The 26,031-nt window shown below is 46.3% G+C and overlaps 1 protein-coding gene across 2 annotated transcripts in view; it reads right to left on the bottom strand.

The window, feature by feature from the left end:
• Positions 1-26,031, bottom strand: part of SFMBT2 (Scm-like with four mbt domains 2) — a 255,408-nt gene that overhangs the window by 8,795 nt on the left and 220,582 nt on the right. For both annotated transcript variants that reach the window (XM_011957050.1, XM_011957049.1), the window contains 5 exons: positions 17,766-17,875; positions 5,052-5,227; positions 1,586-1,752; positions 985-1,248; positions 62-190 (listed from right to left, as the gene is read on the bottom strand). In XM_011957050.1, the coding sequence (XP_011812440.1) occupies positions 62-190; positions 985-1,248; positions 1,586-1,752; positions 5,052-5,227; positions 17,766-17,875 (846 nt within the window). The remainder of the gene's footprint in view (positions 1-61; positions 191-984; positions 1,249-1,585; positions 1,753-5,051; positions 5,228-17,765; positions 17,876-26,031) is intronic.

The raw sequence follows: 26,031 nt of genomic DNA, 5'->3' as shown, positions 1-26,031 counted from the left end.
GTTCATTTCAGATCCAGAGTCTCGGCACATCAAACAATCGACATGCAGCAAGCCACCATACCTGCTCCTGAAATATCTTGGCCAAGGGGGCACAGTCTGTCAGCTTAATGAACCTCACCACGTCGGTGACCGTCCACTCCAACGGGTTGCTCTCCAGAACCAGTCTCTCCTCCTCCTCTTGTTTCGTGTCCTGCAGAGAAAGGGTAGGAGGAGCTCAGCTGTGGCACAGTCAGCCAGCTGGGTCCTCTCCAGCACTCTCCAGGCTTCAGCCGTTCCTGGCCGGAAGCCACTGCCTCCCTTTGCTCCCTCACTGGGCACCTGAAAAAGCTGCACATCCTCTCAGTCCCTGGGAAAGTTCTTAGCTCAGTGATGATGCCCCCTGCAATGACTCATGTGCCTTCAGAGGGAAGAAGGCAGGCACAGACAGTCGCTCTTGCATCCCTAGTTCAGGAAACCTTGGGGCTGCTTAGGAACGAAGCATCTCTGATTAGAGAAAAGAGGAGATACAAGGGGCACATCCAAGCAGACACGAGAGTGTCCCCCAATGTTTCTGTAATGATGGTGCCAGTGGCCCTTTCTGCTGATCTCACACCACCCATGGGGCTAGGGGAGACCTGAAACACCGATTAAATATTGTACATCACAGAGGTTGTGACCCAGGGCAGTCAGAGGAGATGCGGGGAAGGAATTTCTGGAAACCCAGAGTTCAAAGGAACCCAAGGACTGTGCCCACCTCTTGACAAGCACCCAGATGGCACAAAAGCCATCCAGGAAAGAGGCACTGTCTCCGCCCTGGGCACTCCATTCCAATGCTGAAAGGTCCCTCCGCCCAGAGGTGAAGTGCCAGCCTTTGCTCCTGACTTGGGAACGAGCTAGAACAGCTGCTGCTGTTGGATGTATTTAAAACAGGTTTCCCCACATCGTGGCCCTGCGGTGTAACAGGTGTGCAGTGAGAAGCCCTCAGCCCCCATGCCCAGGAATCACCTCTGTCCCCTCGGGCTTGGCCGGTGGGCACTTCTCCCCTTCCTCTGCTGAGGAGACGGCTGGCGCCCTGCGGCCCCTTCGTGTCCTCTCTGTGGGCAGCCGGCATGCAGGTTCTGAGCCGCTCCGCAGGGTGACGGCCCTCCGGGGCCGGGCCGAGGGCACCTCCGCCGACGAGGTGTCCGTCTGGTCATCCCGGAGCTCGGAGCCTGTCTCCTCACTGGCGGTGTCTTCGTCCATGGCTTCGGCGTCCTCCTCTTCACTTTCCTGGGCCAAAGGAAAAGGCATTTAAGGGGCTGGTGGCAGGGGGGCTGGGAGCAGTGGCCTGGGCCCAGTGCAGACCACTTAGCAAGCCCTGTCCCTGGCAGTCTCTGAAATGGAGCCAATGGTCCCACCCGCGGGCCCTACGAGGCCCCTTCCCAGCCAAAGCAGCTGGACACGCTACATTTGTTTTCAGCAGGTAAGGAGGAGGGGGTTCGTCTTCAGTCTTTCTGACCACCCTGCCGCAATCTCCAGGGCCACCTCTGCTGTGAAGCAGCCATACTCGCCAGCCAGGGCCAGATGACAAAGCCACAGGCTGGCAGGCGCCCCGGGCAGAACATACCTCCCCCGAGCCCGCGGTGAGGTCCACAGCAGAAGACCTCCGTTTCTTCTGCACGAAAATGGATTTCCGTCGCTTCCTCCGCCTGGCGGGTTTGGGGTGTCCGCTGTCGGGGTTGCTTTCCCCGATGGGGGGCTTGGAGATCTTCTTTCTCTTTCCATAGTAATAGGCTGCAGGAAGGAAGATGAGAAACCTTTGAAGGCATAAACACACAGAGACACGAACAGAGGGAGAGGAGAGAGGAAGGAGGGAGACGATTCTTTCATCTGATAACTCATTTGTGCCTTACAAAGTCATTCTGAGAAAACAGACCCACAGAAGGAGCACTGCTCTAAAGCTTCAGGTCTGGGAGGTGTTCGGGCTGAACCTGGCCCCTCCCCAACGTTGAAGCCTGAACCCCCCCAAAGTGAGTGTATTTGAATGTCATTGACATTAATGAGGTCCTAAGAGTGGGGCCTGGTGTCTGGGAGAGACACCAAGGACCCAAAACCCAAAGGAGAGGCCTCATGAGGACACGGGGAGCAGGTGGCTGCCTGCAGGCCCAGGAAGGATCTCATCAGAAACCAAAGCTGCTGACACCCTGATCTTGGACTTCCAGCCTCCTGGACTGTAGGAGGTAAGTGTGTGCAGTGAAAGCCCCGGGTCTGTGGTATATTGTTGTAGTAGCCAGAGCTGACTTCTGCAGAAGGTGAAAGAGACAAAGATGTCCACAGTTCCCACAGGAGTTTATCCCTGTCTGGACCCCAGACATTGCATACAGTGGTGGCAATGACATCCATTGGAGTGCTCTGACACCTGCTCCCAAGTCTGAATCTTGAGCAACTGGTCAGTCAGCAAGCACCGGGTGAACATCTGCTGGCATGGTCCTGGCATGAGGGACTCCCCCAGCTCTTGGTCTGACCAAGACAAGTCGTGATCCTGAACACATGGGCCAAATTCACCAAGCACCTTTCCTCTTTTCAGAGTTCCTTCTCTATTACATCGTTGTGTACTTTATTCCCTTCTCATTTGGTGGGACTCACGTTACTTCTGAATTCTACAGCAGAGACACAGGTGTATATCTTAATTCAAAAATTATTTATTGAACTTTAGTAGTGATTAATGTTTTTTATTAACAAAATGTATCATCAACTAATGAAAACCACCACTAAGGATCCAGCATTCAATCACGACCCAGAGGCCTACTCATTAACCAGAGGTTCAACCGTCCCACTATGGGACGCCCATGAGCCACAAAATAACTGAATGCAGCCAAGGAACCTTTATCCACGAATGGGGTGGGCCAAAGGAAAATGGCAAATGCACAACCCCTGGTTTGCAGGGGCCCCTCTGCAGGGAGCGTGATTTCAGTGCATTCTCACAGTGCTGGGCCGCGGGCTTCGTCCTCCAGGTAAGTCACCTATCCTTTCTGCATCCCAATTTCCTTCCTTACAAAATGAGACCATCAGGACTAACAAGCATAGGTTTCCTTCAGGCCTAAGGCCCTCTATGTCCCACTCCCTCCCCTGCATTTGATCACAGCACAGCATTTGGAAAAACTGTCGGGAAGCCTCCCAGTAGCAGCCCTGTAACTCCCAGGAGGCACACCTGCTGCGGGAGCCCTGGCCTGTTCTCATCAACCGCTCAAAAGCAGCAGATGGCAAGAGAGCTTGGAACAAGGTCCCGTGTCCAGTTCCACAGGGACCGTGTTCCTCAGTGAGAAGGAATGAACGGCTGTGGGCGAGCACTGCTTTGTGGCCATCTCCAGGTACGGGGGCAAATGAGCAAGCCTCTGTCCCCATCCAAACCCCAAGCATGCATGACAGGGCTAGGGCAGGCTGGCTTCTTAGAAGCCAGAGGCTGGGGATGAGAATTGGTTTTAGGGAATGCAGCCAAAGGTCAGTATGTGTTTGGAGCCTTAGAATGAGACTGGATGACCCCTGCTTTTCCAGTGCTCAACTCCACCAAAATATCGTTCTGGCCTCCTCCCACTGGAGCCTCAGTTCAGCCTGTGGTAACAACCATTATAAATTAACCCAAAGGATCTTGGGAGTTAGGAGTTTTATCATATGAGATCCAGAGACATCTCTGAGTTCATTTTGGCCGTGCTGAATGGGAGGTGTGGGACCCTGCTCCTTCTCTGCCGTTCCCAGTGTCCTGGAAAAACACAGAAGCCCACCTGGCAGGTAAGCATTCACCACGCATGGCCAAGCCGAGCCCTCGGTCAGGCCTTTCTTACTCAGGAGCTACTGTTTCCCAGTGAATCACTCCCCTGGAAAAAGGTGCTGTGGTGGAGAAACAAGCTCTTCCGGAACCAGGTGATGTGCTGGGCCGATACACCAGCGGGCCCTACCTGAGAGCCCCTGTGCACAGAATGACGGGGGCTCTGTGTAATCAGTGAGGGCACAGCTGACCTCCAGCAGAAGGCAGAGTGGCAAGGAGACTGTGTGTGTGTGTGTGTGTGTGTGTGTAGAAACACACTGAGAGGTAATAAAATACAAGGAAAGTCACACTCTGAATAGCGTTTCAAGTACATTCAGATTCCTGGTTCCAGAACCCATGCTGACAAACATCACAAGTGACTGCAGCTCACAGAGCACTGGCCACATAGCCAGGCCCTTGACACATCCCAGCTGGCTGGAACATGGCTGGCAGAGTCAACTTCCAGGTCACTCCCCCTTGCATTAGAGAGAACTGAGGGAAGATGCAGGAAACTCAGAACTGTGGGTCAGAGGGAGAGATCAGGGCTCAGGCACAGGAGGTGGAGGTGTCTGGGAGTGGCTACCACGGATGGAGAAGGTCATCAGAAGGGAAGAAGGGCAGGGCTCAGGGGAAGCGGATGCCCAAGGCCAGAGATCCTTGAATGGGACTGGGGATGGAAGAGGCAAGAGCTGGAGGTAGGAAAGTGGGGACAGCTCTGAGTCCTGCATCCTGTGTCCTGGGAGAGAGGCAAAGCCAACTGGCAGAAAAGAAAGTGATGGTGGCTTCTGAGTCCTCCATGGCTCTCCTGGGTGGGGTTGTTGAGGAAGGCATTTAAACATGAGAAGCCGATTATGATGCGGATGTGGCCCCCATATCAGGAAGAGCAATGAAAGCAACATTACACTATTCCAGAGTAAGGACTGAAAGAGTCATCTGGGCTACTGTTACTGTGGTCAATTTTATTGTGCTCTCCTGGCATCCACTGAGCTGTAGAATCAATCAATCCACTGAAACTCATGACAGTACACACAGTTTCTTCTCTTCTTTTCCAAGGCCTACCAATGAAAATTCATCCTGTTTTAAATCATCCCGTCCCCTCCGTATGTCAGGCTAAAAACACATGTATCTGCTACAGCAAATCTTTAAAAATCCTTCCACAGCAATTCCTATGGAAGACTAGTCAAAAGGTTCAAAAAGAAAAAAGCAAATGAAACAAAAACCAAATACCTTACAGCGTAGTTTAGGCCTCTGGGCCCATGCGTTTCTTTTTTTCATTATTCGTACTTACTGTATTTGGTTTTGGTATGAATGGAGCAGTTCTCTGGGCAGTTTTCAGATACCAGCACAGGACTAAACAAATTGGGACAGCACTCTAGCTTCGCACAGACTCGGCGGCAGAAATTTGCAACTTGGTCAGATGTCCGTACGATTTTGACCACAGCCCTGTACGTTTTGCCTCTGTATCTAGAAAACAAGGTGGGGGAAACAGCGACGGTAAGACCAGATTATGATTCAGACCTATTCTGTACCACGTATTTCAAAGGTGGCAACTTCATTTTCTAATGACAAAGCACATGGTGCACAGTTCTCCATGTTGTTTCTGTTATTTCTCAGAGAGATATTTATAAGAAATGCTCACTAGTGTGCTACAAATGTGTCACAACAGTGCTAAACTAGAATCCACGTCCATAAAGACCCCCCCATTTAGCACACCCTCATTTTGCTACATACAACTTCATATCAAAGATGAGTGGTGCAGGGTACATACCTAACGGACATGGCTCTCGAAATGAGGTTAGTGAAATTTAACAGGTATTTTCCTGTTGTTATCTTATTTCATTTTTGAAAAATGTGAGTGCATATGGGATCATGATTCTGCCTTGAAAACCATGCAAATTCAGAACACTGAAAGGATATCTTTGTCAAGATTGTGTATATTGTTGAAATGGGGACGATTTCCATTATTCATAAATGGCATCTGTGCAGAATGGTGATAGGTAAGCGAGGTCACATTTAAATGGAGAGAAACACAAAAAAAGAAAAATAAAAATTAAAAATGCAGAGTGACTGTATGATTGGGACCTGGAAACCGAGTGAAGACCCCCAGTCTTGCAGACACTGGCAGCAAGTGGCTTCAGTATAAACAGAACCGTGACGGCTCTCCGGTGAATGAGTGACAGTTAAAGGAAAAGGCTGCTGTATTCTCAAGTGTAAAGGGAGCAACATGAAATGGTAATGCCGCTTGCCATACTCTGCCCATGAGGGTAACTGGCCACTCCTCTCTCCTAGGTTGGGATGGTGAAAGATTGCTCCAGGAACTAAAACTTGCTTCCACTTGCTCTCCAGTCCCCTCAGCAACCCCCTCCATGGCTTTGGTTGCTTTCTCCAAAGCAGTAAATCGAATCCTTTCTGAACATGCACATCTTCACTGCAATTCCCCACAGACTGAAATCTTGATTGAGTGATAGATAGTGGATGAAATCATACTGCACCAAGAATGCGTGCCGGAATCGAAAGTCCTTCATACTCATCTCTATTTCTTATTAGACTGAGGTCTTTGGAAAGCTATAGTCTATTTGTGTATTAGGAAAAATAAGAGGGATTTCTCCAGTTAAATCTCCCCCCAAAAGTGGTAAATCTAACTGAGGGGCCTCACGTAGGAGACCTTCATTCTTATTACGGATTGAACCATGTCCCTCCCAAATTCTTATGTTGAAGCTATAACCCCTGATAGGACTGTAATTGAAGATGGGGCTTTCAATGAGGTGATTAAATCAAATGAGGTTATAAGGGTGAGGGCCTAATGCAATAGGAGTGGTGGCCTTATAAGAAGATGAAAAGGCTGGGTATGGAGGTTCACCCTTGTAATATCAGCACTTTGGGAGGCCGACGCAGGACTGCTGGAGCCCAGGGGTTTAAGACCAGACTGGGCAGCGTAATGAGACCCCCATCTCTACAAAAAAATTTAAAAACTACCTGGGCATGGTGGGGCACTACTGGGGAGGCTGAGAAGGCTGAGGCAGGAGGATTCCTTGAGCACAGGAGATCAAGGCTGCAATAAGCTATGATTGTACCACTGTACTCCAGCCTGGGCGACACAGTAGGGCCCTGTCTCTTAGAAAAAAGAAAAAAGAAGAAGGAGGAGGAGAAGGAGAAGAAGAGTCACCAGGGGTGTACATGCACAGAGACTAGACCATGTGAGGGCAGAGGGAGAAGGTGGCCATCCACAAGCTAAAAAGAAGCTTAAGGAGAAACCAACCCTGGCACCGTCATCTTGGACTTTAGCCCTCCAGAGCACTGAGAGAATAAACATCACTGTAAAAGCCATGGGGCCTGTGGCTCTTTGCTGCACAGCCTGGGCTGACTGAGACAAGGCTCATTCCTCCAGTGGGGAGCGACAAGAACAGGGACCCCCGGACTGCCTATCTGCACCTCCCCACCACCCACACAGCAGCTTCTCCTGACCACGGATGCTGCCTGCTTGTATCTTTCCTTCTCGGTTCACATTTTCTAAGGATTCTCTGAGGTCCCCTTAAGCACTTTTCTCTGCTCTTAGTGGAAAGACTAATTGAGACTAAGAGGGTATAGAAGTTTTCCCAAAAACCTTTTCAACGCACTAGGAAAACGAGAGATCTGAAAATCTGAACGCCTTTTACAGTTATCCACAAGGAACTGATTTTATATATGGGAATCCAAAAACTTCAACAAACATTGCTGAAAGAGATGGCACTTGCTTGCCATCATATATAAATATCAAGCGCAATACTGCTTTCCTAATAGTGAAGAATAAAAATTAAGCTCCTTGCATCCCTCCCACACCCACCCACACAACAAAGAATTTAGAGTGAGACACGCTTCTGGAACCTGGATATTGTCACTTGTTGTTCATCACTTTTAAGAAAAAGACTTTCTCCTGCCCCAAGAAAAACCACAGGTAATGAATTCACCAACATAAAACTGGCAACCAGAGCTACAAAAAGCAGATTGGATGGGCTCTTGTTTTAAAATTAGGCACTACAGCCCTCATCCAAATATTTATGGGAATACGATATAAATAATGCCTGGCTGAAAACACAAGCACTTGAAGGTAGGTTTCAATCACCTTTCGGCACATTTTTAAAACTATCATGGGTACAAAGTAATGGTCAGTTTCTCAGTTGGCAACAGATCATAGGTTTTCATTTCGTTCACGTATCACCAAGCTACTGAAATGTCAAATTTCAGCTTTTTAGGAACGTCTTTCTAAAGACTGGAAACATACTTTTCCACCAATAAATCTTTTTCTTAAAGTATCAACGGCAAAAAAAATGAAGAATTAAATTCCAACTTGTACTTTGTATCTGCATATTCTACTAAATGTACTTTGTATTTATTCAGGGTCTTTCATATCCCAGACCCTGGGTGTTTCTTTTTCTTCAATTTCTCTAACGGGTCCAGCTTGACTTCCCATGTAGTGAGAACTGAAAAGTAATCTTCTACAGATAAGATCATGCTTGAAATCCTACAGCCCCGAACGGCTGTTGGTTTTTCTAGGCCCTCCATTGACCCTATGTGTAGAGACTCCCCTCTCTGTGCCTTTGAAGAGGGACTCCAGGACCCACGTTGGGGTGGTTCTTGCTTATTGCTTTTGTTGCATTTTCAAAAAATAAAAATTAAAATTAAAAAAACAGCACAACTGGGAACACGGTATGTTCCTCGTGTTGTGGGAAATGGAGAGTGAAAATGGGATATGTAGAATAAAAATGCTTCACGGCTACATTTTCCCTTGCAGTTTTATCCACTATGAGTTTGGTGGTCCTACAGCTTTGTTGGAAGGAGCTCACTATCAAGATTCTTGGAGTCCCTAAAAAAATAAAATAATGAGACATAAGAATGCAGGAAGAAATGTGCAAGCCAGGTCAGATGTCGAACTGCAGAACAAGGCTCAAAGACGAGATGCTCATCAAACCTCCAGGTGACAAGGCACACACACGCGGTGCCCACTGGAGGATGGATGAAGGGAGCGGTTATCTGGGGGAAACAGAACCAGGGTGGCTTCATTTTTTCTTCCCAGTTTGGGATGATATCATGGAAGCAAGTGTTTCAGTAAAACCTTTCACAACAGGGAAAAGCCCATGTGAAAGTATGAAGATTTAAATTATAGCATCGTTTAAAAACAGCGGGCTCCTTTTCTCTTCCCTGCCCTTCCTGAACAATTCTGTTTAGAAGCCATGGCAGTGGGAGGTTGAGGGGACTGAGTAAGGATGGGGCACAGGCTGGGGAGGTGGCGGATGACGTGCTGCCCGGACCCCTTCACTGGGGAGCTTGCTGCCCCAGCTGCTGGGAAGGAGCCTTCAGTTGTGGCCCTTTCATGGTTTTTGTTTGTTTTTTTTCTTTTCTTTTTGAGACAGGGTCTCGCTTTGTCCAGGCCGGAGAGCAGTGGTGCAATAGTTCAGCTCACTCAACCTCTGCCTCCCAGGTTTCAGCGATTCTCCTGCCTCAGCCTCCTGAGTCGCTGGGACTACAGGCGCCTGCCATCATGCCTATAGTGGTCGTTTTTTTTTTTTTCTTTTTTTAATTTTTAGTAGAGATATGGTTTTGCCATGTTGGCCAGGCTGGTCTTGAACTCCTGACCTCAAGTGATCTTCCTGCCTCAGTCTCTCAAAGTGCTGGGATTACAGTTTTGAGCCACTGTGCCCAGCCCCCTTTAGGGTTTTGCAAAAAGCTGCCTTGGCCCTGCCCTACCCGGCAGGGCCCCAACCAGAGACTGACCGTGGAGGAGGTAAAAAGGTCACTGGAGCCCAACTCCAGACAGCCATGAAGAGCCTTTAACCCCAGAGGTGCTGCGGGTGCCTGCCTGGCCTCACTGTGGGATGATCTCTGTCTACACAATCCCACTGCCTTCCCCTCCCTTCCAAAGGCATTGGTCCCAAGGGCCCTCCCTGATGAAACCCGTCTTGGAGAAACCCACCAGGGAAAGGCATGGAAGTTGGGGAGGGACGCAGGGAGGAGGTCGTTGCATGTGGGGACAGCGGCAAGATGCATAAGGATACTGGAGTGATGCTGAGGTTTGATGAAATGAACAAATACGTCAAAGGTGGAGAGCACAGGCCAGGTTTCCACTGTCAGAGCCGGAGTTGCAAGTATAGGGAAGGAAAAGTCTAGGATGAACCGTGGCGTGCTGGACTGGAACTGGAACCTACGTTCCACCATGAACGTGAAGAAAAGGGTGAACGCAACAGGCCCAAGCTTTTCTCCTTAGAAAAGCCTACTTATGGGCGGATCAAGAGGTCAAGAGATCGAGACCATTCTGGCCAACATGGTGAAACCCTATCTCTACTAAAAATACAAAAATTAGCTGGGCGTGGTGGCGCACACCTGCAGTCCCAGCTAGTCAGGAGACTGAGGGAGGAGAATCACTTGAACCTAGGAGGTGCATGTTGCAGTGAGACGAAATTGCATCGTTGCACTCCAGTCTGGCAACATCGCAAGACTCCTTTCAGAAGAAAGAAAAAAAAAAATACAGGTACATCCCTAATCTGAAAATCTGAAATTCAAAATTCTCCAAATTCTGAAACTTTTGAGTGTCAACATAATATAAGTATACTGCAGGTATTCCAAAAGCTGAAAAAACATGAAATCCAAAACACTTCTGGTCCCAAGCATTTTGAATAAAGGATATTCAACATGTGTTTGGGGGTGATGAGGCTTAGGCTTTCAACTTATCCCAAAACAATCAGGAGAAAGAACAGTACCTTTATTCTGTACTTCTAATATTTCTGTAAGTTTGAGATTGTTTCAAAAATGCTTAGAAATGGCCGGGCGCGGTGGCTCAAGCCTGCAATCCCAGCACTTTGGGAGGCCGAGACGGGCGGATCACGAGGTCGGGAGATCGAGACCATCCTGGCTAACACGGTGAAACCCCGTCTCTACTAAAAAAAAAAATACAAAAAACTAGCCGGGCGAGGTGGCGGGCGCCTGTAGTCCCAGCTACTCGGGAGGCTGAGGCAGGAGAATGGCGTGAACCCGGGAGGCGGAGCTTGCAGTGAGCTGAGATCCGGCCACTGCACTCCAGCCTGGGTGACAGGGCGAGACTCCGTCTCAAAAAAAAAAAAAAGAAAAAAGAAAAAAAATGCTTAGAAATAATAGAAAGGCATCTAGTCATATAATGACTCAAACTACACTAAGCTAACTCTACGACAGACTTTCCACCACGCGAGTATTTCTGAGCACTACTGGATGAGTAACATGGACACATCCAGCTGCTATCAATATATGAAGGATAAATTGATTGTGAATTCCAGCTCCAACCTGAACCAATAAACAGGCTTGTTTTGGAGTTGCCCTGCAAATTAGGGTAATTGTTGGAACAACTCTTTCAAAGGCATGCTGAACATACGAAGATACAGGCCTATGAATAAGGAGAGGCAAAAGATAGTTCTAAGAGTTTACCAACTGGCTGGGAATTAACAGTAAATGTGCATTTATGGAATGGAACCACTGACATTTTCTCAAGGATCTTACAGCATGTCATCACTTGATCCTTACACGATCTTCCCAGGCACAGCAGACAGCGGACAGACCTGGGGATGGCTGGGTAGGGGGATGACCTACACTTTCTTTCCTTTTTTTTTTTTTTTCTTTTTTTTTGAGACAGGCTCTCACCCAGGCTGGAGTGCAGTGGCACAATCTCGGCCCACTGCAATCTCCGTCTCCCAGGTTCAAGTGATTCTCCTGCCCCAGCCTCTAGAGTAGCTGGGACTACAGACACCCACCACCATGCCTGGCTAATTTTTGTATTTTTAGTAGAGATGGTGTTTCATCGTGTTGGCCAAGATGGTCTCGAACTCCTGAGCTCAGGTGATCCTCCTGCCTTGGCCTCCCAAAGTGTTGAGATTACAGGCACAGGCTACCATGCCCAGCCTCATTCTATTCTTTATTTTACCAAAAGTGAAAAGAAGAGTGTGTTTTGTACTTTTACCTTCCATGAAAGACTGACAAACAGCATACCAGTGACAAAACTTTGTAGGGAGGATGTGTGAAAAGAACAACCGAAAAGCATGAGATAACGCTTTTAACTTTCTACTGACACCGTGAGACCAGAGGGCAAGACACGGATGTTACTTAACACGCGGCCCGGCAAGGCTCTCACAAACACGAAGTTTTTGAGGCATGTATTTCAAGTCCCAAGAAGAAAAAGTAAGAGGAAAACATTACGAGACAGCCGAGCTCGCACACAAAAGAAAACTCCCTGGCAATATAAATAATCTCAGAAAGAAGGAAAATAAAAGCAACGAGCAAAAGATCATCGAGTTGGAACTAAGGAATAGCAAAGACAAAAATGGTGAGGGAGGAGAAAGTTGTAAGGGAGAGGTCCAGGAAGGAGAGCCTTCATCTTAGTCCTCAGATAGACCTTGCCGTCCCAGCACCTGCGCATCACTCAGGTTGCAGAGAAACCTGGAGGGAAGAACGCGATCTCGTCTTTACAAGCTGAGCACATCAGGAGGGGCTGGGGCTCTCGGAAGCACACTTCGAGACAATAAAGGAAGTCACAGATCAACAACAGTGGGAAACACGGGAGAGGCTCTTGCTGGTTGTCAACGCAGGACACTGAGAACCCCAGAGTCCAGAGAAGATCATTTTAAGCTCAAGATATTCGAGATTCGACAGATACAGCAAGAAGCCTTCTCGGAGCTCCCATTATCTGCTTTAAAGCAGAAACGTTAGAGAAATGGAGACTGCCGTAAATTCCCTCTTTGGGGACAGCTTCTCCTCCCAGGAGAGAGACTTAAGAGTAAAGCTGCCATAAATCCCCTCTTCTGGGGACGTTTCCCGGCCTGGCCATGAAGAAGAAAGACCACTCACACCTGCATAAACAAACATTAGCACAAACTTTCTCATTTCCCATTTGTTTTCCTCAAATCCAATTTGTCTTTCCCAAAGCAATCTACTTGTTCTTCCGACAAAAGCCTTTGCTCCCAGCTCCCTTTCCCGTATTGAGCTGGATATAGAATCCCCAAATGATGGACTCCTCCTCTGACTTACTCACCACTGAGCACTCCCTTGGTATGAGCGTTACACACGTAAGCAGGCTGTTTCTCCTCTCACTCACCTGTCTTTGGTCAGTTTAATTTTCAGGCTCCCAGAACCTAAGAGAGTGGAGGCAAAGTTTTTCCTCACCAATATCAATATAAAGTGTGTGTGGCCGTCCATTTCCTTCCCTTCAGCCAAAGTAGGGATTTCTTTCCATGTCCAAGTGCACATGGCAGGGGTGGAGAAAGACAGAGGAAGATGCAATGGTAAGAATGCCGGAAACATCATCTCCTCTCCTTCAGCAGCTGATACGGTTCGGCTGTGTCCCCACCCAAATCTCATCTTGAATTGTAGCTCCCATAATTCTCATGTGTTGTGGGAGGGACCCGGGGGAGGCAGTATGGGGCAGTTTCCCCCACACTTTTCCCGTGGTAGTGAATAAGTCTCACCAGATCTGGTGGTTTTATAAGAGGAAGCCCCTTTTGCCTGATTCTCATTCTCTTCTCTTGTCTGCCATCACGTGAGATGCGCCTTTCACCTTCCGCCATGATTATGAGGCCTCCCCAGCCTTGTGGAACTGTGAGTCCATTTAACCTTTTTTTCCTTATAAATTGCCCAGTGGCATGAAAATGGATTACTATGGTAGTTGAAAGTTGAGAAAAATCAAAACGGATTTTCAGTCAAAAACAAAAACAGAGTGAAGCAGCCAACACTGGTGTAACCATCAATTTATAACCACCAGCAGAGCCCAAGCGGAATGTCACTATGGTCTAAGTTCCATCATTTGCCCTCAAAATCACCCTTGTGAGAACTTTTAACAAAATCTTGTCGGGCAGTGATAGGGGTGTGGGAGCGGGGGACGAGGTTCTGGTTCTTCAAGCTGAACTCACACCCTCGAATGCTGAAGGAAGAATTAAAAGAGAAAGAAACGGTGACTCTGAGAACCCTGCAGAAATAGGGAGGCTTTGCAGGCTGTGGGAAGCCTCTGTTCTCCTCAGCAATAGTGAGGTGCGGTTCTCACTTCCTTCAGATCAAAGCTTTCACTTCATTGGTCTCATTCTTGGTCACTGGATGCCAGGGTCGGGAGAATGGGTCACTGGTTTGCAGTCTTTTTTTTGCGAGGGAGTCTCACTCTGTCGCCCAGGCTGGAGTGCAGTGGCCGGATCTCAGCTCACTGCAAGCTCCGCCTCCCGGGTTCACGCCATTCTCCTGCCTCAGCCTCCCGAGTAGCTGGGACTACAGGCGCCCGCCACCTCGCCCGGCTAGTTTTTTGTATTTTTTAGTAGAGAGGGGGTTTCACCGTGTTAGCCAGGATGGTCTCGATCTCCTGACCTCGTGATCCGCCCGTCTCGGCCTCCCAAAGTGCCGGGATTACAGGCTTGAGCCACCGCACCCTGCCTGGTTTTCAGTTTTAGGACACCCAAACTCCTCAGAAATTTCTTTCTTCCTTCTTGCCTTTAAATAACGGGAACTCTGCAATACCAGCGGTGTGTATGTTTATCCCAGGGGGACCACTGCTCCTTCAGAATGTCCTAAGCTGGCCTGTTCGAATCAGACATGCCACGCCACGATCTGATGAATTCAGGTACACACACACACACAGAAACACTGTCTTCCCTTTGAATAAATTGGTTCATTGCTTTGCTTAACGTGACGAACCATCGCATTATGAACCATAAAGTTCACCTTGTACGTTTTCAGGACAGCAAACTACATACGCTTGGGCCAGGTAACCAAAATTAACGAATGAACAAACAAAACCTTTTTCGGTCAAGTCTCTCAGTTTGGGAATCCGTTTTTTACATCAATCACTTTATAGCCAGATGTTACCTGTGACAGTTGATAAGACACAGGCTTGCGTAAAAGGACAAAAATTAAAGTCAAATAAGTAAAAACACACACCAAATTAACCGCTGCTTAGGAAAAAAATGAAACCACAACATTTCCACAGAGCTGAGCACAATGCACCTAACAGCGAAGATTTGACTTTATCTCCTCGCCTGTGATAAGTGACAGTGAGCTCTAACTCACATGAAATCCTACCAGGATATTTCCTCTTTAAACCTTCTGAATAACTATAACAAAGGGCTGGAAAAATTATTAAGCTTCTGCCTGGCTTTTATAAAGATGATCACAAACGCCATTCAACGAAGAGTTCAGACAGTCTTTTCATTTTCCCTCAAGAGATTCTGTACATGTTGAAAAACATATTTAAATGTCTCTAGATGCAGAGAGGTAGAAGGCTTTTTTTTCCCCCTTATCCCCCTAAGATATAGTCTAAATTCCTTCTCCTGTAATTCAAAATAATGTAGGTGAATTGAGCATATTTAAATTCATTGGCAAGAAAGAAATTTTCTCTTCCAGAACAGAAATGAACTACATGAGAAGCCATTTTTTTTCCTTGGCACAAAAGCTAGCAAAGTTTTGCTTTTCCATACATGTTGAGGATAATAATGATAGACTCCTCACAAGTTCAAATATTGCAATAATTTCTACAAAAGGTCTGGTTGTTGGATAAATAGAAGAAAAATCACCCAGAGACAACTGTAGGTAATACTGTAAGTTTTCATTATATTTACAAGTCAAAACCTTTACAAAGACACCTTCATCCTTTCAAGGAAATGGGTCTTTACTCTTAGGAGGTGGAAAAAACAACCAGAAATCCTAGATGCCAAATGAGCGCAAGTGCACTGCCCTACGGATAATCTCACATCCGCTCTTCCTGAAAACAGTCTTTAGAACTGTGTACAACAGCTCCCATAACCAACCAACAGGACTGAATGCCATATGTATATATGGCATATATATACACATATATACACACACACACATATATATATTATTTGTTGTAGAGACAGGGCCTTACTATGTTGTCCAGGCTGGTCTTGAACTCCTGGGCTCAAGTGGTGTGCTGCCTCAGCTTCCCAAAGTGCAGGGATTACAGGCATGAGCCACCACACCTGGCCTGCACCAAATGTCTTGAATGCAGGTCTCTACTCCTGTACGTTAATTTATTCATGACAGAAAACATGTCTGCCTTTCAGCTAAATGGGAAGATGCCAGCTCTCTCTCCTCCCATGTGCACCAAAGAAAATAGCAAAGTTGTCGAGATCTAAAAAGTTGTCGTTTCACATCAGAAGGGAAGGGGTGACTCAACACACAGGACCAGAGCAGGAGAGCTCCCGCTGACTGTAAAGCTGTCATCCTTAGCAGCTGCTTTGAGACGCTGCTATGATCTAGCACAGTTGCTAGATCATACCCAGCTCAGACAGACGTTTTCTCATTAGAAGCTGCTGTGTAAGAGTTTGCTATGGAACTTTCTGTCATATTTGATATAACAGGTAATATATGCCTTTACAATTCAGCAGAGCCGGGTTTCACCATGTCTGTTTTGATTGTATCTGGCTGGATTTAATAAAAAGCTCTGATCGATGTGGTAACATGAAAACTAGTGCAAACACGTGCAAAATGAACTCCCTCTCACTGTGGAGCGGGAGCGAGTTTCTGGCTTATTTAGAGGCAGAGGAGGTTTTAATGGGAGCTAAGATTTTTGTACTTTTATTATATCTATGTCCATTAGGTGTACCTGGGCTGTATTGAATTTTGCAGCAAAGTTTTAAAATAAGAAGGATTTCTCCATTATAAACACTTGCTCATGTTTTCTGCCCCCACAACTTCTACAAACTTGTAAGAAAATATGCCACTACTGCTAAAGATCTCTTTAAATAAGGAGAAAAACATGAAATATTAGAAAGACATGTTTTTCTCTGAGTTATAGGTGAAGCTCACTTAGATATTTCTTGAGAAGGAAGGACATGATGAAATGTAGCAGCATCTTTAATCGGCCTGCCATTTCCTGCAAATAAACCCTCTTCTTATCTACATATATTCTCTTACACTTTGGTGATTTGGCAGATTATGATTAGACCATAAGTGACGTTTACTGAATCTAAAACCCCAGAGTTGTTCAAAAATGACACCAGGAATGCTAAGTGGATTGCTGGCAATGAATGTTGAGTGTGGCACATAACAATCTCTAAACATCTTTACTCACAGTACTAGCATGAATTAACTATAGAGGAAAATAGTACTGATCGTACAAATTATTTAATATTTCTCAATTTTCACTATGCATAGGGCAGGTGCCTTCTCTAAAGGAGGCTTAGATATCCTCTAGCCACTGAAAACTGGTTTCCTCTTTAAAAAAAAAATCATTGCTCAAATGTTACATCTCAATGATCATTAAGAAGTCAACTAGTAAAACCTATTCTATTTGAAACCCAGAGATGAACATTAAAAGTCCTCTCAAGCACTCTAAACAACTATTCAACATAAAATTATCTTAGAAACGGATCTTTTTCTATGTACCTAAACAACCAAGTTCAAGTACGTTGATACGGTTCCTGCTCTCAATCTCAGAGGTCAAGAAACTTACAGAAAGCAAAAATGTCACCTTTCCAATTAGCCTATTTCCAAGTAAAAGAAAGTCATTTGACTCCATGTCAACCCAGATTTCGCTGCCATTTACTTAACCCAGACCAAACATGCACGGGTTCCTCTTATCTGTTAGAACTGTCAACTGCCAGAAAAGAGAGCATTTGCAGTTAACATAGTCTTTATAATATCAAAAATGAAGAGCTGTTTATGAACACAGTATAATAATGATGAGGGTTACCCTCTCTACAAATTTCCCCCTTTTGCTCGAATAACCTGTTGGTCCTGAAACATACCACGTTTTTACGCCGAATGTTTAATATAATAAAATATTAGTTAAGGAAATCTCTACTTCACCTTAGGAATCCTAAGGCTTAAGGCAACGCTGTATGGCAAAAATGCCAATAAATTTACATGTCGTCCATAGAACTACAGAATGAACGTCCTTCAGTTTGTTCCATTTCTCAGGGCTGTGTCACAAAGAGAAGTGGCAAGTTTCAAAGTAGCAGGTGAAGTATTACAAAAACCCTTGCTTTCCAGAATTGAAAACACTTACTTGGCCTTCAATGTCTCCTCCTGGAAATTCCAGTGGGGATCTTCTACCAGCTGTAACTCTCTTAATACCCTTCCAGGCTTGTAGGCCGCGTTGATTATCATGCTAAGAACCTTTTGGGGGGAAAAATAGGTAGACTGAGCTGCAATTGCATTCATTCCTACTAACACAAGACTGCTTTGAAAACCACACCACTGACACTTAGGAACAGCTCACCATTACACCCACATTAAGTGAAGAACTATGATTAAGTCTGATAGAACACGTGCCAGGCTAACACTGAGTTGTTTCACCATCCCGGGATGAAAAGCGTGGTAAAATCCAATCTCTCTGGCTAGAAAAGTGTGAACCACTCTCTAGAGGAGGTGGCAGACTCCCATTAACTCTTCTAGTTGCAGAAAAGTTGAACCATTTTCACCAAAGAGCAATTTATTGTACTTCAACAGGATTACTCTTCAGTTGGATAGGCGACTGAGAATTTCATTCTATTTTTAAAGATTTCATAAGGAACCAATGAAACAGAGACAATCTACTCATGCCAACACTTCTGGAGAGGCTTCAGATGCTTGCAAGGAGGGTAACAAATTGTGTGAAACTCTCCTCTTGCAGGCTTAATTCATGGACATTTAATACTAGGGCAACCCTCTGAAATGTGAATATTTTCAAAGAGAGTCTGGAACATCCAGCGCCATCCAATATCCTATTTCCTCCATCTACCCTTCACTCCAAAGTCCAAGAAAACAAGCATGTGTCTACCACGGGGCTCAGGAAGAGCAGGCATTTCTGAGAGTCCCAACTGCTGACCCTGGGGAGGTATGTTCCTGTGAACCTCAGTGAGTTTCTCTAATGAAAAGGACAAGGACCTCAGACCCCTAAGGTGCTCACCTTTCAAAAAGCAAATCATCATTAATGATTAACATTGACGAGTTCTGGCACATTCCTGGGCTGCTGTTATTGGCATAAAGACCTTACAGAATGTGAAAGTGCAAAGCAGAGGCCTAGGTGTGGAGCTTCATGAAATGACCCTCTGTGAAGCTCCACTGGGTGACAGCAGCAGGAACAAGATGGGGCGAGCACGCAGTGTCCATGCCTCCCGCAGGCTGTCCCGGTGCGGAAGTTGGAAGGAGCACGCCAGGGAGGGAGCTCACGTTTCGGATTTCAGAGCAAAATATCATTGAGATATACCTGAGTGAGATGCGAGACTGGCACTAGTGCCTACATGCTCACTATCTTTTAATGGAGACTATTACAAAATAAATGGAAGGAGATGGGAGAATGTGGATGGAATATGCATGTCGCGATTTTTACGGGTCTGTCGTGTTCTGGAACGTAACGAGCTTGGTTTGCACCCTGATTTATTTCCGAAAACAACAAAGCGTTCTCAAGTTGTAACTAAGGATTCACTCTTAAAATACTTTACACTAAGCAGTCAGCCCGGCGACTGCCTTTTCTCTGCCTGGGTAACATTTTGCTATGTTCCAAGAGCCTCAAAACTACCCACCAAGAGAATGTGGCTTGCCAAGGTGCTAAAAAGCCATGACAAGGCGGTACCAGCAGTTTTGTTGCGTTTGTGTTTTCTGTATTAGAATAATCATCTGATTTTACTGTTTACTGTCAGTACAATTTACAGAAACTCAGTTTAAAAATAAATCTAATTAGAACTGACTGCAATAATGCACACAGTGTTTATCAACAGACAATAAAATTTCAACAGATTCTTTTCATTGGGTTTCCTGAGAAAACCCCAGAGCTACATGTTATTTGCTGCATATCGAGATGCATTTGGTGACTGTGAAAAGAAAATGCCTTCTGGAGTTCAATTCAGCCTGGGAGCAGGCAGCAATTAAATTATAAAAAGCATCTGATATTGAATGTTTTTCCCTTGGCTTTTCTCGATGCCACATCATCCATCTCCAAATTCAACAAGCTCTCTATGAAACTTTGGAATTGTGAGCTGAATAATTTCTGTGCACATGACAATGTCATGTATTATAGTTACCTAATGAAAATAACGAAGTGGACAGCTTAACTATGACTAGCCACAGTTAAACCTGAATTACTGTGCTTTGCAAAACACTGGAGTTCAGTTCATTGTGTTCTTGATCAGAGAGGGTAGCAGGGAGACTGCCCCCCCCCAACCCCCGGAACTAACAGGACCTTAGGTGTCTCATCTTCCTCCACTGATATGGTTTGGCTGTGACCCCACCCAGATCTCATCTTGAATTCCCATGTGTTGTGGGAGGGACCCTGGGGGAGGTAACTGAATTGTAGGGCAGTTTCCCCCGTAATGTTCTCCTGGTAGTGAGTAAGTCTCATGAGATCTGATGGTTTGATAAGGAGTCTCCCCTTTTGCTTGGCTCCCATTCTCTCTTGTCTGCTGCCATGTAAGACGTGTCTTTTGCCTTCCACCATGATTGTGAGGCCTCCCCGGTCACGTGGAACTGTGAGTCTATTAAACTTCTTTTCCTTTATAAATTGCCCAGTCTCAGGTATGTCTTTATCAGCAATGTGAAAACGAACGAATACATCCCCCACCTCATTTCTCAGCTCTTTTACAGTAAAATCCTTAAGAAGAGTCTACACTCAACAGCACCTTTTTCTCTTCTTCAGTCCTCTCTGGAACCCAATCCAATGGGGGCTTCTCTGTGTCCACAATGTCCGTGAAACTGTCTTATTCAGATACCTGGTGAGGGCACATGGCCGAAAGACTGGGCAGCTCTGGTTCTATTCTCACCCTGCTGGCAGGGGCTTCCCCACCTTCCACCTCACCCTCTGAGAGCCTCACCTCCCAACAACGGCCAGGGCAATCCTTTAAACCACAAGTCAGATCAGGCCTTTCCTCTGCTCTGTTCTTCTCTTAGGATTGTTCTTCCTGGGAAACCCTTCCAGACCATCCTTCCCCATCCGGGTCTTTACTCCAAAGTCCGTATCAGAAAGGTCTCTGCTGAGAATCCTCTGTACACAGCACCTTCCTCCCTTCATTCTCCGGCCTCTCGTGGAAAACTTGTCTTATTATTAGTATAGGATTATTCTGTAATTGGCTTATTTGTTTACCATCCACCCCCACTAAGACATAAGCAGCAGGAAATCAGGGACTTCATTCTGTTTGCTGCTGTATCCATGGTAGATAGAACTATAACTGGCAAGAGTAGGTGCTCTATAGACATTTTTTGAATTAGTTCAAGAATTTCAATATGGGCTCTGAAATCAGATAAAATTAATCTGTTCATCTAAAAATTAACAATAAAGTCACTCCAAGTATTTGATACCATATAATCTACATGAATGGAGCCTCAGGAGTTATCATTTGCTATTGCTTTTCATTGCTGCAAAATCTTATCCTATGCTATGCTAAGAAAGTTCATCAAATTTATCTTGTCTTCTCTACGGGAAAGTAATAAAAGCCTGACAAGCAAAAACAATGTGCACTTTTCCTTTGCCAGCCTTCCCTCAGCACCACAGACTACGTGAGTGTGTTAGTTTACACCCGCCCACAAGCTTGGTACATTATTCTTAGTGGGTTCACTAATGTTCAGCATAAATTTAAAACAGCAGCAACAAAAACACAGCACAGTATCTTCCAGAGGCCTGTCTGCATCTGTCTTTGATTCCGAGCAGCGACTTCACTGAGGTCAGCTGGGTAAGACATTCCCTCTGTCCAGTATCACTTGGAAAAGTCCTCGATACGAGACCATCATTCCTACTCCCTTAACACTGCCTCCCCTGGGTGCTATTGAGAAACGTATGGCTGCTTCCAAGAATGAAAGCTCTTCTCCTACCGTCAAGTTTATGAACAGTGAGGGCTGCTTGGGGCAGCTGACTTTCAGGGTTCCCACCAGAAAGCTTTCTTGTTTTTAGGTACAAGTTGTTGAGAGTGATAGCCCAGGACAAATGCTCAGAGCTCCACAACGAAGGGGAAATTCAAACAGCACACGACAGACTGCCCAAATGTGAGAGCCAGACACCCCAAACAAAAAGACAGAGGGAAATCACTTAATGAATCAACCACAGGGCAGAAATCGAAACCATAAATAACAGCTGAGACCAAATCCCAAACTGCCAGGTCCCACTTGAAAGATCCAAAACTGCAGGTGACCAGGAGCCGGAGTCACTTGAAGCCCTTTGGGGGTTGGGAGTCACATCACTATTTGCAGTGGGGCATCTCTGACTCAGGGCCGGTGGTTCGGGGGACACTACATTCCGGTCCAGGGGTGCAGCATTACTTCTTTGATTCTGCTGGTCTACACCTTCCCACCTAGCCTTTGGACCTCAGCTGTGCCGTGGTCTCACCAGCATCTTGGCGAACGGGGTGGAGAGTTACACTGGAGCAAGAAAAACAAGCCTGAGAAGCGCCTCATTGCACAGGGTCCTGGGTGCCAGGCTTCCCGGGCTTTCTCTGAACATTGAAGCACCAAAAGAAGAAAAAAGAGAGCAGAAAATCAGGCGTTCTATTTCTACCTTTCTACAGAAAATTACGGCTCATCGATTTCCTTTCTATAAACGTTCCTCTCTTAAGCTCCTGAACCTGGACTGCCAAAAAGCAGCACACAGGACAGGCCAGGTGTGCTGCCGAGCGAACGCAATCGGAGAGCCCCTGCCTGCTCAGCACCCCAAAACTCATGCGGAAAACCCACAAAGGGACACCCACAGATGCCCCACGTGAAAGGCATGTTTCCTTTTTTCTGAAAAACAGAAGTTACATACTGTCACTGACATTTACATACTGATATTTTAAGCCAAATAAATTCTAAGAAAAACCACGAGGCTCCCCAAGTCTCCGAGAGCCACCCTGGGACTTTCTCCAAGGACACTGTCCTGCCAACCCCCCGTGATGTCTGGAGTTCCTGTGAAGGCAGAGGCTCCATCGCCCTGCCCAGCTGGGTGTTTTCAGAGTCATTTCTACCAGGAGCGCTTGGCTGGTCTGCTCTCACCTTCATCATGCGTCTGTGTCTGCAGCTGAAACAGTCACCCCAGGACCCACGGGCATGAGTAAATACATTAGATGTTCCACTGCCTGTTGGCCTCTTGTGCTCAGGCTGGCTCACTCGTTCACTTTTTCTTTCACATGCAGACACTAGCCTGACACACTGTCTATAAAGTGAGGACTACAGGCCTGGTGATTCATGAGATGGTATGTACGTTACAAGGCAAAAATTTCCTGAACACCTCGTGCAACGCAAAGGAACACAACAGCTGACAACGCTCTTTTGGCCACAGGAGGCAACCAATCTCTTGATATGACACAGATCCACGGTTTCTCTCTCTTTTGGGGACCCTGGTACTCTGGGGGAGGCATGGGGTAGAAGGATTTGAGATAGAAGATGATGATCCCAATGGACAATGACCCTACTGAGCATGGACATGTGACTTAGGATAAACAGCATCACTACTGCCTGTGCCTAACAACTCCACTCTCCGTGCAGCCGGGCACAGGCATCCTGTAAAAGGCCCAGCATGTGAGGGGTGGTCATCGGCTGGGCCCGCCCTTCCACGCCAAGGCCTGCTTCGTTCTGAGTTTGCTTATGGGATACATCTGGACCAGAATGGACCGGTGAGTGACTCTGGTTCCAGCTTCTCCCAGGTCCCCGTACCTCCCCTCACTGCACCCCCTCGAATTGAGGCCAGACACACTTGTGGTCCCCTCCAAACCCCACTTGGCTCTAATACCCATCAAGTGAGTAGGGCCATCCATTAAAGACCACTTTTACCAGAAACTTCGTCCTCTCTTGTAAAGCGGTCCACTCAGATAGAACCCAGAACTGGACTTTGCAGCCTGCACTGAACCTTGCCAAAGACCATGTCTGCATCCACCCCCGAGACATTGTCTATTTCCCCTGAAACATTGTCTGTTTCCCCTGAGACACTGTCTATTTCTGGCAGAACAGGTCAGCGTAAACCACTCTCACTGTACATCTCCTACATATAAAGTGTTCAAGTTCCTAATAATACGGACGGCAGGAAAAGCAATGCACTCTGTCTTTGCTTCCATTACCTCGTTCTCTTTAACTAAAATGAAATTTGAAGCTGCAGAGGTTCTGGTACTGAAAGAGGAGCATTAGCATAAATATTAGCTTGGTGAAACTTACATTTTTCTTGCACTCACAGAACTGAAGCACTCACCTATTTTTTTGTTTGTTTTTCTTTCTTCCTGCCACACGCCATTTTTCAAACATCAGCAAAAAACTAGTTCTGTCATTAGAAAACTGCTCTGGCCTTGCTTTTAAATTTGGCTGTGGGCACCTATCGGAGAATTGACCAGGGGTAACTACTTTTGACTTAAAAAAAATCATTTAGTAAAGTAAAACAGCCAGCCCCTCAAGACAGGCTGAAGCCAAGGTCATCTTGTTTGTTAACAGAGCTGGCAGATAAGGGAAGGTCTCATTTCAACAACAGAACATGTCATGTGAAACAGGCTCACAGGCAGCTTCAAAAAAGGCCGTCAGCTCTCCGTAATTTTGTGTTTTTGTGTCCTTATCCTATCATTCACAACAAAACCAGGCAGAAATACAGGCAGACAACATCGCCCTAGTGGAAATCCATTCACAGACTGACAGCTGTGGCAGACAGAAGAAAGTCAATTCTTGCTCTAGGGTCCTATTTCCTATGGTGGCAGAAATTCTTATGTGTAATCCTGGCTTGATTTCTGTTTGGATTGAGTTTAATATCTATAGGGATCTCCAATCTGTGCCAATTTATTTGCTTAGCATTAACTAGCGGTCCTGCTGCTTAACCACACTGCGGAGCCCTTCCCAGGGTGTGGCCCTTTCAACTCAATCACCATTTTCTTTAGCTGTAAATTTCTCATGTATTGAATCTACTCGCCACTTACGCTTAGTGAGATGTGTACTGTTTGATTTCAAGACATGATGCCAAATGCAGAAATGAGCTAGTTACAAGGAAGGCAGCTCCACCCTGCTGCTAAATGAAGAGGTGTATGAAGGGCCTAGTACAATGGCCAGGCCTGTGACAGACTCTAAACATGAACAAGGGCCCTTTCTGGGTCCATCCCTTGCAGTCTGCACATTTCAGGTGCTGTGAGCATCCTCTCCTCTTCCCTCTTTCATCCCCTGCACCCCAGATGCCCCAGCCTTGTTCCTGCTCCTCTTCCTACCTGGGGCAGGCCACCTGTTCCATGGTCCCCACAGACTGTGGATGCCTCCAGTGTGATCTCAAAGCGTGCATGCCAGGTCCTGCCCTGGAACCTGGGACCATGTGGCTACATTCTATTTACCTACTCATCTTTCCCACTAAACTGGACGCTCATGTGGGGCAGGGATCACCTGCTAAGCATTTTACATGCTCCCGAATAAATGACCACAACAATAGCCTCGTTGATTTCTGACAGGTTTCTTCTAAACTGTAACCCCTACTTCCTCTCTCAAGCAGATGTTTTTTCTAATATAAAGGTCTTTAACTATGAATACCACTGATGACCAGGAAGAGCAAACGCCCTCTGACTTTGCTTCAACGGTCTCCTTCTCATTAAGTGAAATGATATTTAAAACCACACAGAGGCTCTCGTGTGGCATCTCTCTGAGGACGTTCCATCCATTGATTCAAGTCCAAATCACTTAAAATACCAGAGAAGGCCTTTCACAAGCAGGCCCCATCCACTTTGCTCCATCCAACCTCACACTGAAGCGTCAAGGCAGGTCAGCTTCCTGTTTTTCTTCTCAAAATCTAATGGATCCTTTTATGCCACTGTTTATCTCCAGCCTAAGTTCCTAAGCTCCAGCCATACCTGACTTTCCTTTCTGGAACACACCTTGAATGCCCACCCGTGTGGCCATGCCCACACTGTGCAATCAGGATCCTACGCACTCTGCCTAAGCCAGATGAAATGTTACTTGCCATAAATCTGTCCTCCACTCTGCTCCCAGGGCACTGTGTTTCTGCCTCTCTCTCGGACCTCCAACTGTACATCAAGCTGAGGATTACATCATCTCCCTAACAAGAGCAGGAAACCCCAACAGGCAAAAGGCAGAGCCTATTTCTTTTTTAATCCAGTGCTTCCAATGGTGCCTGGCTCCTCAAAGTTACCTAACAAACATTTGTTCAATGGATCAATGGATTGCTGTGCTTGCAGAATTTTAAGAAACATTCATCACGGTACAGTGGCAATAGAGAATATCCATTTGGCATCTTCTTTCTTCAGAGAAAGCACTGATATGTGTAAGAAAAGAGCAGAGAGAGTTCCAGGAAGAGTTTGGAAACTATTTCAAATTTCCAATCTGTCTCCAAGCACCGTCTGAGGCTATGCTAGAAAAAT

This window comes from Colobus angolensis, unplaced genomic scaffold, assembly GCF_000951035.1.
Source record: "Colobus angolensis palliatus isolate OR3802 unplaced genomic scaffold, Cang.pa_1.0 Scaffold432, whole genome shotgun sequence".
Taxonomy (NCBI): Eukaryota; Metazoa; Chordata; class Mammalia; order Primates; family Cercopithecidae; genus Colobus; species Colobus angolensis.
Note: the sequence above shows the minus strand (reverse complement) of the source record. Positions and strands in the feature narration are given on the sequence as shown.